The 16,614-nt window shown below is 42.9% G+C and overlaps 1 protein-coding gene across 1 annotated transcript; it reads left to right on the top strand.

Annotated features, from left to right (window-relative positions):
- The first annotated feature begins 13,525 nt into the window (after window positions 1-13,525).
- On the top strand, window positions 13,526-15,043 carry olig1 (oligodendrocyte transcription factor 1). Its single transcript, XM_076747266.1, has one exon. The coding sequence runs from the start codon at window positions 13,855-13,857 to the stop codon at window positions 14,620-14,622; it is 768 nt and encodes a 255-aa protein (XP_076603381.1). The 5' UTR covers window positions 13,526-13,854; the 3' UTR covers window positions 14,623-15,043.
- Window positions 15,044-16,614: the final 1,571 nt, after the last annotated feature.

The raw sequence follows: 16,614 nt of genomic DNA, 5'->3' as shown, positions 1-16,614 counted from the left end.
CACTGGTTACATTGGTACATAGGTTAGCAAGGGGTTGTGGTCTTGGTTAGATATCCAAATGTTTAGTTTGGGATTCTGTGAGTTTTTTTTTTTTTTTTTTTTTTTTTGGCATGTTTACTTTTTCAGTGTTCAACCTAAACTGCTATCTTTTTTGACCATAACCAAAGTGTTTAATGGCCTAAACCCCCTGATCATGAGTCAAACGCAGGTTGTGAAGCCCAGTCTCTGGTGTCAGTCCTGCACGTTACCCATCATCCACTCTGATAAGACTGGTCTTTCCTCCTTTGGAAAAACCATTTAGTATAAATGTTGTTTCAAGCAGGATTGGTGAATAACACAACTGGCATATGTGTCCAAAATCTCCCATACCTATTAAAGTGGGTTGAGATCTGGTGATTGTCAAAGCATAAGATCCACATAATGTTCATACTTATCAAACCTTTCATTCCCTGCTCATTTATTCAACTAAAAAGAACTTTAGTCCACAGTGACTAATAGATAGTTAGGCTATACTCAATCAGATGGTTAAGATTATTTGTCTTGTTGTCTTTCTATGTTGGAGACATTTTAGAATAAGTTGGCAGAAGTTGCAGCTCTGCCTTGGCCAATAGCAGCTGGGCTTCACATGCCTGTGACTGGATTTGAATAAACAGCTCCTTATACACTGTTGGTGGCAGGCTGACTTATCCATTGATGCTGAGAGTCTGAGGTTGATTCTGTGACAGTTTAAATATTCATAACTTTGGACAGAAGGGGAGCATCAGTCTTACGCTGTTGTAACTGGATTTAAATCTTCCTGAAAACACTGCACAGATGTACACTCTTTCAGCTCTGTACATCATGTTGTGTTAGCTGAAAGGATTAAAGGTTGGTGGGATGCATCAAAGGTGGCGGAATAACAGAAGGAGAAACAGAGTCTATGATGGAGCAAAGGAGGAATAAGGGGAGAAGATAAACAAACAGAGAAGCTGTCAGAGACAAAAGTAGGATTTAACACTTACAAGGGAATAGATTTCTCTCTGAGGTGAATATGAGACTTCAGAGGTCACTCTTTCCCATGGGACTGAAGTTTATTCCAACACAGCCTCATCTGCTCGGCTTTAACCACCATTAAACACTGCGGCGGACGCTGACACACACAAAGAAACACTGACTATGTGGGTTAGACAAGCAACAAGTGGCTGCTTAACTGAGTATTTAGCTGTTTTTTGTTTTGTCTTGACAACTTCTTATGCTGTTAAAGGAATATGTCGACATTTTTAAAAATGCAAAAAGATTGATGAGAAAATTGATTCTTATCTGTCTGTTGAACATGAAGCTACAACTAACAACTGATTAACTATTGCTCGGCTAACGTCTGTATAACCACAAATTGTTGTTTTGACACTTTAGTTGCATGAATTTGACAAACAAGATATGAAATGCTAATGATTGAGCTTTAGAGATGCTGTTCGGTATGTTTTTACCCGCAGACAGAGCCAGGGTCAATCTTCTAAATCTCGCAGCAAGAAAGTGGCAAAATATTGCTTTAAATATTTGTAATGATTCACTAACAAGTGAGCTAAGCTTATTCTTATTATCACACCAGCAGCGTGGCTCTAAGGATAGTAGTGTCAGTTTGTTCACGCACTACTTTGGTCCAAACTGAAATATCTTGACAATATTTGGATACAGGTCTGTATAATTATGTATAGACATTCATGTTCCCCAAAGGATGATCCTTCTTGTTGACATTTCTGTTTTTAAGTGAAATACCTGAGCCTGGTCTCGTTCCGCACCAAACACTGATGCAGATGGGTTTACATGGGATGGGAGTTAGTTCAACGCCCGCTGCGTCTCATACAGGCGCTCAAGGGTACCTGAATGTGTATGAGATCATCGTCAGCCTCAGGTGATTTTGTTTGTTGCGAATTAGCAAGTGTTTGTATGCTACTCCATGCCTCTGTTAACATTATACTTCTATATTAAACCATTGTCACATTTTAGAGAGTTCACTTTCGCATTTAGCTCAAAGCAACGCTGCACCAGGTGTTTCAGGCCCTGGTGAGATGATAAAATACCACCCAGGAATGTGGTTTAACAAATAGATCTGCAAGCTCAGAGGATTTTCAGACACTTAAACACAGCAGTTAATAATACTAGAATATAGGATTTTCAGCAACGCAGCAGTAGCAGAAGACTTGCAAGTGTATGAGAGCCAAGTATCCTTGTGTAGAGGGAGCTTCTCTCAAATGTACTTCTTGATTAATACGTTTAATGTATTTGTTGTAGAACTTTCAGATCACATTGATGTTGATTTACAAAAGAAATGACTCAGAGATGCTTTCTGCTGGATTTTGAAGAGGGTGAATGCAGGTGGAGATGCATGTGAACAAAATCTATTGAAAACATGAAGGGGTGCGGGCTCTGCCTCTGCATTCTGAATATGCTAGCACTGTGTTGTCTCTTTGACACACTTGTTTATTTTGCAGGATACTATGCAGCCATGCAGTCTCCAGCTCTTCAACATTTTCCTCGACAGCAGTCAGCTCTGAACCTGACTGATTATAGGTCTGGGTCAGTGCTGTGGGTCTGATATTAGCAGCCTGGGTTGGATCCAGAATGATTTAGAGATCATTGCTGATAATGGATCACTTATGAGCTTACAATCTGAACCCATGCCAAATGCCTAGCCTTGGTGTGATGTGCAATGCACCTTGCAAGGAGTTTATAAGGTGACAGTTAGAGCAGCTTAATTTCATTAGGTGAGTCTCCTGGCATTCCGAATCCATGTCAATAAATGATGTTTTCATATTTCCTCATTAATTTGTACCAACTTCACATGATGTTCACAACTGGGCAAAAATCTGAGGTGCAGGTAGTTGGTACCATTTATAAATTCATCAGGAGAGTCTTAACAACTTAACAATTGTGTGTGTGTTTGTGTGTGTGTCCGGTAATCTATGAACAGAGGCAGATGAACTCCTTGATCGGGTGGATCAATGTGTTTAGTAAAAGCCCAGGGGGACAAAGCCAGAAGGGAGCGAGAGAGAGTAAAGGAAAGCGAGAGAAACAAAGCAAGAGAGCAGAAGATCCATTGAGTGTGTTTTTTGTGGCTGAAGAATCGTCCCCAGTGGCTTTGAAAAGAGGGATAATCCTGTCAAGTAAGCAGACCTTTGGATATTCATGACTGGCCGAGCGGCTCTGCGGACTGAAGGAGGACACAGTCAGGATGGGATTAAACATCAAAGTGAATCCGAGGAGTGCAGGACTGGGACATGAATCAACCAATGCAAAAACACAGAGGTCTCAGAGGGGTGTGCTGGGGGCCAGTGGGGACCAGTTGTCTGGTGGGTGGACAGCACTTTGAATGACTCTAGGATGAGGCCCTCCCGAAGGCCATTCAGGAGAGTGATGTGGTGTGGTGTGTGCACCTGCCCCCAGCCTGAGAAACATATACACACAAGCATCGCATTTACTAACAAACTAAGTTCTTGCTGCTGTCGTCTGTCAGTCTGTCAGGAGAGTTTTGGTGGCAAAAATGATCAAGTGATTAGACACACCTGTGCTTTTTTGTGCTTTTGGTCTGGGTCTTTCTTTCATGCTTTGGACCAGGTCCCTCAGTTCAAATGAGGGGGAATCTTAATTCTACAGCATGAGATATTCTAGACAACAGTGTGTCAAAAGTTCGGGGAAGAACATTTCCTGTGTCAACATGACAGTATCCCATGCACAAAGTCAGGTTCATACAGAAATGCTTTTCCCAGTTTGGTACTGGGAACCTGACTGGCCTGCTCACAGCGCTCATCTCAACCACATTCAACACCTTTGGGATGAACTGTGGGTCAGGATGGAGGGATGGCTCAAATACAGGACTTTCATCCAGGAGACCAGGGTCAGTGTCCTGTTTCAAACCAAAAGTCAATGTTGACATTTCTAAGTTTACCTCCATATCTTATTTAAGTTATGTCACACACGTAACATATTTAACTAACATCACGTACTTATTTTAACAAAAACCACTAACTTTTTCTAAACCTAATTGCATAGTAAACTGTGACTATTTCACAATGCAGAAACACTCAGGTCTTAGACACTAAAGGATTCTGTCTGTGTCTGCATGAGATGCCGAGGGGCATGACACAACACACACATACATAGACAGGCACACTGATGTGAAGCCTATATTTTGGAAACCAGCAAAATGTGTGTGTGTGTGTGTGTGTGTGTGTGTGTGTGTGTGTGTGTGTGTATGGACGTGCACGGGGACATAAATCTGTTTTACTTATGGGAACAAAACACAAGTCCCCTTAATGTAGAATCATTAAATCTTAGGATGAAGAATTGGGTTAAGATTATGGTCAGGGTAAGTCTCCAGGGAGTGAATGGGTTAGGGTCTATATAATGTCCCCAAAAGTGATGGAAACACAAGTGTGTGTGTTTGTTTGTGTGTGTGTGTGTGTGTGTGTGTGTGTGTGTGTGTGTGTGTGTGTGTGTATACCATGTAGATGACATCCCATATGGTTTGTTGACCATCCCATGCTCTGTCCCCTGGCAGCGGCCCAGCCAGCTCTGACTGCTGGCAGCTGGGACGTTTGGACAAAGAAACTCAACATGACAGGACTCGAAGACGAAACTGAGGTGCTGTTTGGACACACACACACACACACACACACACACACACACACACACACACACACACACACAGTGTCCTGCAGTTGGCTGGAGAGGTTTGAATCTATGCTAAGACTTTTATGAGATGTCTTACACTGACATTTATGTATGGATGGATTTGTACTAGAGAGTGAATCACAAAAATATCGATTTGCATTTTGGAAGTAAACATTTCCATCCTTAAAAAAATGCACTGTTTCTCATTATTGATCTGATCTGACGATGCTGTCCTGGTGATGGAGGCCTTGTAAAACCGTAACATATGGCTGTCTCCTGATCTGCCACTGCCATGGTTACGGTTGGGTTTAGGCAAAACTTGCTTGCAAATGTACAACTCAACACAATACCTGCTAAACAAAAAGTTAACGTCGTCATTGTGACCATATTAGCATGCTGACATTAGCATTTTGCTCAAAGTAGGGCTGTGCTGAAGTACAGCCTCACAGAGGCCCGAGATACAACACACATTCTCTCATACCACTTGTATTTTCCAGAGCTTTCCGTAACTTTCTTGAGCTTTTCTTGGTTAAGTCAACCTAGTGTGATTTCTGCCTCACAGTAGCCATGCCACCATGAGATGATTTAATACCTACAACTCCAATTTGTCAAGTTACTGAAGCCCGCTATCATGTTGCGCTGCAGCATATGTCTGCTCTCTGAGTTGTTGCCTCCCCTGGGCTCCCTGTTTCACAAATCAAATTATCGCCACACACAGAATTGCTGCTATCTGATTTACAAGCAAACTGGACAGAAGTAAAATAAAATAATCTTTTTTTTCATGTTTAGGTCTGTATTCAACCATTTAATTAATATAGTCGTAAAAGAAAAGAAGTTAATGGTCGTCAGTGGGAGGCCAGTCATGAGTTGGGACAACATCTGTGATAAACCTGCTGTAGTTTAATCAGAGTGGGGGCTGAATAGAAAGGGAGAGGCTGCTTCAGTCTGATCTCTCAGGTCTTAGTGGAGATTTGAATGTGCTGAGAGGCTGTGAGGAGCAGGAGCACAGTGGGAGGTGAATGAGCTGCAGGAGGAGGAGGAGGAGGCTGTAAGGTATAGCAGAGGGGGGAGGGGTTAACTGGGTGTGGGTGTGTGTTTGTGTGTGCGGTACAGGGTGTGTAGGCTGACAGATGTGTCCATCAACGCCTGAAAGAATCATCTTACATCCACTGCATCCATCTGCCAGCTTTTTTTGTGAAATAAGAGCAATGTCTCGAAACACAAAATGATGTTTGATGTTTGATGTGTGATGACTGTTTATTCAACAAGTGGGAGAAAACGTGTGCAGATCACTTTAACCTTTGAAACTCTGCCAACTCCACCAGTAGGTGCAAACACTTAGTGTGCAACTAAGTGAAAGTAAAAATACATATATTTAGGTTCTATCCAAGACCACCAAGTTTCATTCAAAGAAAAACAAGGAGAAATTTCTGATTAAATTTGCCTGTTTAAGAGGTTAAAAAGACATGGAAACAGGCCATAGTAAATGACTAGACATTTAGCACAAATAATTTGTGGAAGGAGTGTAGTGATCAGTGGGTGAATGGCTGCTTGTGCACGAACTCTGTCCACCTTGAGCAAACTAAATTTCCATTTATCCACAGATCCATTGACCATCCATTCATTCACAGCGGAGCATTTAGAGCACCAGACACCTTTTACCTCAGCAGTGTCTTTCATCTCTTCCTGGTGGCTCCCTCAGTGCTCCCCGGTCAGCTGGGAGATGTGATCCCTGCAGCGTGTCCTGGTCCTGCCTCGTGGTGTCCTCCCAGCTGGCCAAGCGTGAAACATGTCCAAAGGGAGACCTTCAGGGACTATCCCAACCAGGATGTGCCCACACAAATGTACATAATTTTACTGTTATATGCCAGAGTTTTAATGATTGCTCATACACAAAACTACCAAGCCATGTCTGTCAAATGATAAGTGCAATGAGTGCAACAGGATTCACTTTCACTCACCATCTCCAGAGGATATTCTCAGTATTTATTCAGAAATTGTATTTGTTTGGATGATTGACCAAAGAAAAAAAAACATGCATAAAATATAGTGACTAAAGTGTGGATTCATTTATGAAGAAGAACAAACAAACATTAACAAATCCCTCAACCTGTCAGTATATGAGACATTATGAGATCAGACAGGCAATTACTCAATCCTGTCTTAGCTGCTCATTACTGCAATCAAAATCTTAAAGGATAAGTCTTATAGTTGTCAAACCCTCAGGATAAGTCTCCAAATAAATTGCTGAGATCTTGGATTGTGTTATCAGGGCAAGAAAGGAGAGCAGTCAAACGATCAGACAGGTTGTAAACAAACCAGCTCTTTATCCAAATTATCTAACACATTTCTAACTGAAAATGAGTGCACAGAAGTATTACAACTACAGCAAGTACATTAAGTTTCTGTGATGGATGTTTACAACAAACTGTTTGGGTAACAATTTTACACTTTGCCTTAATTTTTCTTTCTCCCAAAATAGGTTTGGCTAACTCAGAGGTTTGATCTGTTGCCTGACTTCTCGTGAGAAAGAAAAAGGTTTGTAGAGATGCAGCCTGTGAGTGTTGTTGAAGTCAAATTTTTGTCGCTTGATTGCACATTTTAAGTTGAGACTATCCAGTCTTACACAGTGTTCTGCTAATGGACCACAAAGGCGAACCCCACATTTCCACCCCGCAGCAGGTTTTTGTTGTAGCCTCTTTATTTAGCACAGACACATTCAATGTCTTTTCCCCTCTCCCTCTCTAAACTGCTTCACTTTCAGAAGTCTAATTTCAGGGACTTGTACCCTCATCCATCATACTGCTATCAGCTTTCACTTTAACAGTGACTTTGGTCTCGCTGCACCGCCCTCCATACAGATGGGGATAACCTCTGAAAACCCACTCTTGGCCTTGTACTGCTAATAAAACCCAAAAAGAAACATCTGAACCCGCCCCCACTACATTTGGACTTTAACTGGGGTGCTCCTGGCCTCGATTGCTTAGTGAGAAGAAGGAACTCTGTGTTTGACTTTGAACAAGGATTCCTGTGGAAGTTTAGTGTCTGTGAATCCATCATTGTCACGGTTAAATAGGATCGGGGGGTTTAAGGATACTTTGTGGGGGACGGGTTAACTAACACTTTCCTATTAGCAGGCACCCTACAGATCCATGGTGGCATTGTTTCAGAGAGGAACATCTGCTATAACAATAGACAGTCGCTGAGTTAGGTTATATTAAGGGTAATTTTAAATGACCTCAATGAAAGACTAGAGTACTCTGGCTGATAGTTGTAAACAAATCAATGTAAAACTTAAGAAAACATTCCAGAATATTTTTAAATGCCGCAGCATTTTCAGGCCTTTCCTTTCAGAGTAACAACAATTTAGGTGTTATAGAAAAACAGCGCAACAAAACAAGCCAAAGATCGGTGACAGAAAGTGTCAGTGGAGCACTTAGACACATGAAATATGAATGTGGTAAATGTCCATCTGTATTTAAACAACCGTGACCAACTGAGCGTGTGCAGCTATTGAGAGTGAGGCATTTAGGCTCTCTTTCACAAGCAGCCTGAGGGCTTAAACCTTACACCCCCTCCCACCTTCATTATCCCTGCCACACTATGATCAGCACCAAATGCCGACTATCCCAGGCCAGCGCTCACAAAGCATGCTGGGAAGCACAAAAGCAGACCTTCAGCTGATTGGTTCCACCTTATTAACAGCTTGTAATCTTCTCATGTCTTTGGCCAGGCCTCACAGAGCAGGAGTTAGGGCGAATAGACAAGTGTGTCCGTCGTCCCTGCTTTGATGCAGAGCAGCCTTTTCCCTCTGAAAAGTCCATTTTCATTGTTGCTGCTGCACCTGTTTGCCCACAGGGACACATGGAGAAATCAGTCATTGGCAACTGTTAATTTCTCATTAGACTCTCTCTGCGCATTGTAATCAGAGGACAGTTCGGGATGTAAAGCCTAAAGCAGGTGCACCTCCTTGTTTAATGTTCTGATTAGGTAATCTGTCAAATACCTTGGAGAGAAAAAATACAAGAAATACTGCTTATTAATCCAAACAGGGTTTTAATGGGTTTTGTTGTGGTTATTGTAACCCAAAATAAATGAATGAGCTTTTCAGAGTCTGATGCAATTTGCAAATGTTTTGGTGTTATTTTAAGGTTTGACTGTCTCTTAACAGTGGTTCTGGACTTGTTTTTTTTTTTTTTTTTTTTAAAGGAAAAGGAGAGTGGTACATTTTTTAACTGTCTTTCAACTTTTCAACCTTACTTGTTAACAAACTTGCAAATATGGCAAGAAATTGGTAGGAATTCTATTCATTATTGCAATCTCAGTGTCACAGATTTAAGGAGTTTTGTTTTTAATCCACAGATTTCTTGTGTACTTTTATTTTTTAGAGTCTAAGAAGTAAGTCAAATGTCATCCTGAAGTTGAGCAGGAAGCTGGTAGTGAAGGCAGAACCCCTCTGGAGGTCGAGCTGGAGGCTAGCAGTGAAGATGGAAGCCCCCTGAAGGCCAGAGATGTGGCTGGAGTTTGGGTCTGGTGGCTTGAATTCAGGACCGGTCACCGGAGACAGGTCTGAGTTGCAACTGGCAACAGGGATGCAGGACTAGAGTCTGGTGGCTGGGAGATGAGCAGGTAAGCTGGTCATGCTGTGAAAAGCAGGAGGCTGATGAAACACAGCCACAGGGAGACTGCTGGAGTACAGGAACTGGAACTTTTCTCTTTTTAATATGCAGGAAGTGCCTCCTGCTCAGGCTTAACGGGCTGCTGCAGCACAGGAGCAGGTTGGGGACCAGGAGCAGGAGGGATTTTGGTAGGAGGGAATCTGGACTAAGCTTGGTGGCGGCTGACCCAGGGACTGGAGAGATGATGGCTGGGATGATGGGAGCTGGGCCATGATGAAACACAATGTTGGTGGGAATCGTGCTTCCTTCTGGAGCACGTCCCAAAAAGTGGCTCGAGGCTAGGATCAAGCAGGAAAATGGTTGATTTTATGCTAGGAAGGAGGCAGGAGGCTAGCAGGCTGGTGGCTAGCTGGCTCAGAGAATGGAGCTAGCATCATGACCTAGCTGTCACACAATGGACTTTCAGGCTTTTGGAGCTCCTGTGGTGTGAAGGCCTTGGGGCAGTTTTCCCAGTTGATCATTCAGCTGTGGTGAGGTGTCCCAGGATAAGAAAATAATGGAGGAGGTTGATGCAACCTCAGTTGTGACTTCCTTTCATCCACCAAATCCATTAATTCCTATATTGGCACACGTCTGAGTACATTATCGTTCGTACCACTGGGGTTGAAACATCCTTTGTTCACCAACTGTTTCTGCCCCTCTCAACTTTACAATCATCTTTCAAAACAGTTTTAATGGAACGCATTTTTTTTTTCTCTTGACAGATAAAAACATTTACAAGAAAGATAGAAATAGAGGTCAACGGCCAAACAAGCAACTGTTAGCCAATCAGAGAAATATTTTTTTCTCTTTAATTTTGTTTTATTCCGTAGCTTCTGAGCAACAAGCAATACAGTCAGTGACAACCAGAAAAGGACACACAACATTGCTGTGTAATCGTGCCAATTTGGAGAGCCGTCTTCAGACATTGACAACATGATAAGTCCTCCCACCGAGGTAACAAGCACATCAAGTGACACACAAAAGAGCTCAATCAGACACCTGATGTAAATTGACTCCATTAAGTCAAGATTGTGTCCAGAGCAGCAGCAGCCTGTCTGCGGTTTGCCTTAATTTGTCAAACTGTCTCTTTATATCCAGTGAGGTGGATTCATAATTATGCCAATTTGTACTCAATTGATGACCCAATAAAGGCTGTTTTTTGTGTGTTTCAACAAGGAAACATGTCTTCTCCGCTGGTGGTCAATACTGAGGATTCAGTGCCGTCTCCTGAAAATAACATGTGATTTTATCTGTGATTGCTTATTAATATTAAAAGAAATGCTTATTAAAAAAACAATCATACAAAATTTAGGGCAAATACTTCAAAAATGATGTTTACAAAAGCCATTTGCACTGCAAATATCATGTAGTTAAATGTTTGGGGTTTTTTGTGCTTTGCTTTTAATTTTTCCCAGTTTTCATTTCAGTTCTTATCAGCACAGTCAATAAACCTTATTTACTGTAAACTTGGAAATGTGTAGATTTTAAATTTGGGTTCAAATCAGTTTGAAATAATCTGCTGCATTTAGCCATACATAGATTTGTAGGTTTAAAATTGTAAATGCAGACAAAAACAAACAACCAAAAAACACAAAATGAAAAAAAAAAAAAAAAAAAAAAAAAAAGCAAGTCAGAAATTCATTAAAAATGTTTATTTTAGTCCTTTTTCAGAAACATTTCTTGAAGTGGTCTCACTTTGGGTATATTTTTCATCCTGTATTTGAGGATAAATTGACTCAGGGGTTTGGACGAGGTGTCTTCCTGTCTGTCAGCCGCAGGAAATGGCTCCACACAGACGAGGCATTTAGCTCCCAGGTGCAGACCCACCATTGGATGGCCTTGCCCAGATGGATAGTACTCCTTCCACCATAAAGACACTAGTCTTTCCACTGCCCTGAAGCCACCGGTGCTCCTGCCCTGGTCCAGCCTCATCAAAAGGAGCCTGGAAGCTGGGAGGCGGATATGCTGGGCTGCAGCCCCAAATCAAGCTCACTTTTCTTTCCCTTGTAAGTGGTAGATAAAAAAAAGTGGGGGAGGTGCACTTTTCTGATAGACACCAGCTTCTTTCTTTCTCCTCTTTTCTGACTTCTGTATGTGTGGCTCCTTGCAGGTGTCCTTTTTCTTCTCGTGACACTGAAACCAGATCCCAAAATACAGTCAAAACGATCACAGCTAGTTTTCTTTCATTACACAGTTTATTACCTCTCATTGTTAGACAGGCACTAGAAAACAAATTGAGCTCACAGGCACACACACGAACACAGACACACACAGACGCGCGCACACACACACACACATTCATCCTGGCTGCCTGCACTCTGTTCTCCTGCAGGTGCGAGGGCCATCCGCCTGGCCCTTTTCATGAGGCCCTCCCTTTCCTGTCCGTCTGCAGCCGTCCATTCAGCTTCAATCACAGCACCAGCCGGACGCCACTGGACCACTGGCAGGGGAGGGAAGCGCCTCCACACACATCTCTCACTTGTTGAACGACAAGAGAGGTACGGCTGGGGAAAAAAGAAAGGGTCTTCCTCCTCTGCATCTCCTTCTGCTTTCATCGTAAACAACTTGCTTTCTGTTTGTAACGGTGCTGTCCTTCCCCTCTTCCCCCTGCCTTCCTTTTCTCCCGCTCAGATGGGCTTTACAAGGAGGAGGTGGGGAAGGAGTGCAAAAAGAGGACATCCAGGCACACTGTGCTGTGATCGGAGTGATGCTGAGGTCTTTTTGTGGCTTATGAATGGCACATTTGAGGTTTCCAGCCTTGCTCAGTGCCCTAAGCCAGCTTCACCTGTGGTTGGAGTCAATTGGCCTGTTGTCTGCCTGTCTGGAACAGTGCCCAGCTCTCCGCCAGCCAATTTGGTTAGTGTGGCTGCTCAGAATTGAGCAACAATAACCCCCACCTCAAAACCATCAATTAACTCCTAGCACACATTGATGCATCCATTCACTGTTTGCCAAAACTGTTGTCTGACACAATTAATACTCATGCTAATACTACTAATACCTACTCTCTGCCACAGAGCAAACTTCTGATCATTTTAATGGCTTCCAAGTAGTGAAATGACAGCAGTGGTACATTCCATTAAGCTCACAATGTTGTGCTTTATGTGTGCTTTCAATGCACTGAACACACAGACAAAGTAAAATCATATAGTTGCCAAATATATATTTCAGGTTGGGATCAAAGTTCTGGAAGGACAAACATTACCACAAGAGGTTTAAGTGTACAAAAGGACAGCACAGTAAAAGCTATATAGTCATGCAAATAACTTGTCAGAGCAGTGACAATGTCCTTGTTTCCCCTCATTCATTAACTTGACTTAAGCCACCTGCTGCACTGACAGTCTGTCAGTGTCTATCACTGCTTCTGGTTGGATTTACCAGAATTTCTCATCCAATTTAATCTGCAGGGAAAGGAACATCCTCTGTTCTGGGATAAGTGCGTCTTTAGTGTCTTTCACTTTTTGCAACAAAAAAACTCACTGGACGGGAGTCCCAGGTGTTTAACCTCTGTGGGATCACTGATGGTGATGAATGAGAGGAGAAAGGTTTTCAAGTTTCTACAACCAAGTCCAACCTGTTGCCCTTCATTCAACCTTCCTTCGATAACATGACCTGGATGACTGCGACTGAAATTCAATGCTGCTCACAAATAAAAAAAACCCAAAAAACACAGTAAAATATCAGTTCATGGTAGTTTTTAACTTTAGTTGTGCAAATGTTCGATCTGATATGGAATAATACAAAATTACCAAAAACTCTCAACTCTCAAAAAACAACAATCTCAAAGCACTGTGGATGTAACTGCCGGCTTTATATGTTAATTGAATGTTCGAATTGTGTTTGTACATCTGCTGCTTTTGTGCTTGATAGTCTTCTTGTGCACAGATTTCTCTTCAGTGATCCTGATGTCAGTGAAATTACCTCTGGGATTAACTAAATAACCCACAGATTTTTTTTTTTCCTCTAATGTTTTCTAATTTTCTAGCATCTTGCTTTAAATTGTCCCAATTTTCAAAGGGGTTCTGCTGGTGTTGCCACCTTCAACCAGTTGTTTCTCATTTAACCGTCAAATATCGAACAGCTGGACGTGCATATGTGCGTTTCTAAAGAGCACATCATGTGTCTGGGAGGAGTTGAGCTGAGGTGGGGGTATGTGAGGGGAGCATTTAGTTCACTTTTCCACTGTGTGAGCTGTCATTCTCGCCTCCCGCAGCTGTGGAAATGAGATAAAACTGAGCTGCCACTTTAGGAAGCTCTCACTCACTTGTGCAGCCAGAAACCTGTGAAGCCCAAAAGTACAAACGTTTGGTGTGTCGCTGTTGTTGGATGGCAGCTGTATTCTGCCAGCAAAGGGGGATCAACAGGAGGAGGGGATGAAGATTTGATTTTTGCAGTTTGTGGATTTTTTAAAAAGCACAAGTGAAGTATTTCTGCTTTGACTCTGAGACTATTTTTGTTTTGTCTCTCAAACTTCCTTTTGTGAAGAGGTTTTTAAGAAGACTGCACAGACCTCAGAAGACTACATCACACCTCTGAAGAGACTATGAATGTGCTGTCAAACCCAGTGATCAGGACCCAGGAGTCTCTAGCTCTCTGTGGCCCTGGGTCTGTCCAGGATTTGCCCCACTGCCCTCCAGGGTTCAACCTGAGCTCCCGCCTAAATCCCACACCCATGCTTGGCCTCCAGAGTGGCCAAAGATCAACCAAACCTCAGAGGGAGCTGAGCCCCGAGGAGCAGCAGGAGCTCAGGAGGAAGATCAATAGCAGGGAGAGGAAGCGAATGCAGGACTTGAACATCGCCATGGATGCCCTGAGGGAGGTCATGGTACCTTACGCCTCCTCGCCATCTTCTGCCTCCTCCTCTCAGTCCCACCAGCCCGGAGCTCCTCCAGGCCGCCGCCTCTCCAAGATCTCCACTCTGGTTCTGGCCAGGAACTACATTCTCCTCCTGGGTTCATCTCTGCAGGAAATGCGGCGTCTGCTGGGGGAGGTGAGCGTGGGGATGGGGGTGAACACAGGGCCGGTCCCCCGGCTGCTGCTCACCGGAGGGTGGCCCCTCATCTCTGGCCCCAGTCAGCTCCTCCTCACCCAGGACTCCCTCCTCACCTCAGCAGCCTCCTCCTCTTCTTCCTCCACTTCGTCAGCCTCTGTTGCTAAATGTCCCCTGTTGTCTCCGGGCCCAATGGAGGCCTCACTGGCCCCTGTGCAGTGGAGCTCTGCAGGGGCCTCAGGAGGGCCTTCATGTCCCTGTGGAGTCTGCAGACTGCCTAGATTTAGCCACTCCACTCCGGCTCCCAGATTCCCAAAGTGACACGTTGAAGTTGAAGCGGATTTCTGAAGGATGGACTTGATTTTTTTTCTTTCTTTTTTACATGAATTGTTATTTAACATTTTTAACATATTTGTAATAATTTACTGCAATTACTCACCATTATCCTTTAATCTTATTAAGCCCAATGGATCTATTCTGTAGTTGGTAAGACAGTTTCTTTGTGAAGTCAATCTAATAATCCCCTTTTGTTTCAGAGGTAAAATTCATTTCATTTTTCTTATGTCACACAGAAGCAGTTGACTGGATGATTCTTATAGAAAGTGTGAGCTGTAATAACTGTACGGGTGGTGTCTGACTGCAGTGTTTGACTTTTGTGTTGTTGCTTGTTGGGTGAAAGACGATGACAATTTAATTTAGAGAGCGCCGGACTCTTATGAAATAAAACTTTTCATATTTAAAAGCTCTGTAAAGCTATTCTCAGTTTCTTACTATGAGCAGTGGAGTCCAACATGACGACAGTATTACCTGTCAAAGCAGTTGTGGTGTTTTCACATGAGAGATTTTTGGATTTGTGTTTGTCTGTGTTCCTCTCACTGCTTTGAAGTGGGCAGAGTCGTTTTATAAAACGGAGATGCCATTTTTCCCACACACTAATTACAATTTGGCAGTACACTCTAACAGTGTGATGACACTTCTTTGACTGCCTGCTTGTTTCCTGTTTTCCCCCAAAACTTTCTCTTTATTGATGCTTATTGAACAGTCAGTATTTAATATTAGACTGAGAGCAATGCTCCGTTTGGAGGCCCAACATTTCTACCTATGCTCATGTTTGAATGTTCAGATGAGTGCATCTATATTTGCTGTATTTCAGTTTGTGTGTGTGAGAGAGAGAGAGGCAGAGAGCATGCAGGTGTGTGTTGAGGAGAAGTTGTGAAAAAGATAAATCCTAACTCTGGGTGGGGAGAGTGAAGCCTGTGAGCGAGGCCCTGAACCCTCAGCTCACTGAGGCTCACTGAGGCAATGGCTCAGAAAACAAAGATAACAACTATAAAATTTTTAGGAAAACTGTGAAGTTGAGAGAGGGCGAAGTACATTTATATTTAGCATGCCACCATGGAGAAACAGTATGCTTAGGAAGTTAAGATCAATTATGCTGCATACGCTAAATCACGTGTTTGCTCTTCAGCTTGCTGCTGTGTGTGTAACATCAGCCGTCTCTCCAATCAGCATCAGACTCCCTCCTCTTCTAACCTCTCATTGAGCAAATCAGCAATTTCGTATTTTCTCCATCAGTTTCTCCAACAATTGTGAAGACACAAAGTGATGGCATTCAGCACACACAAATGTTTTTACTTGTAACTATGATGTCAAGCATCATATACCCTCCAACACCTTTCCCTACAACTAGAAAAATAATTGCTTCCTGGATTATGGTAATAGGCGACTTTTTCTCCAGTGAATGAAGCACTACCTTTATGTATCTAACCTGAAGTGGATGGTTGGATTCAGGCAACAGGTTAGCAAAAAACTGTTTTGCTGATGCTGACAAACACTTCATGAGCTCTCTCTAATCTTAAGTGCATTTCCTCATTATACTTAGAAAAATCAGAATCCGGACTGAATTACATTCCCCCTGAAATGTATTTTCTTTTGCAAATCAGTTGTATGTTTTCAACTTTTGGCCCCTCTCTCTCTGTAGTCAGTACTACATTGCCTGCCATCCCATAATATCTTGAAAAGGGATTCACTCACAGAAAGTGAATGGACACCATGTGCAGTGGGTCTTCACAGCTGATGCTGATGAGTTGCTGAGCTGAATTGCTTCTTCCACCCTCCACGCTGCCCGAAATAGTGAAACAGTCCTCATCTCTCCCCCATTCATTGCCCCAACAAGCAAAAGATCAAAACCCACCCGTGTAATTACTGCTCCGCAGAAAGGAGGCCTTTTGATTATCAGCCCCCTCTCTCTCCTCCATCCTCAAATTCTTGATGTTTCTCTGTGTTAAGGAGCTGGGATGGGTGATTTGGTGC

This window comes from Chaetodon auriga, chromosome 13 (assembly GCF_051107435.1).
Source record: "Chaetodon auriga isolate fChaAug3 chromosome 13, fChaAug3.hap1, whole genome shotgun sequence".
NCBI classification, from domain to species: domain Eukaryota; kingdom Metazoa; phylum Chordata; class Actinopteri; order Chaetodontiformes; family Chaetodontidae; genus Chaetodon; species Chaetodon auriga.
The sequence above is the reverse complement of the archived record's forward strand: the minus strand, read 5'-3'. Positions and strand labels throughout refer to the sequence as shown.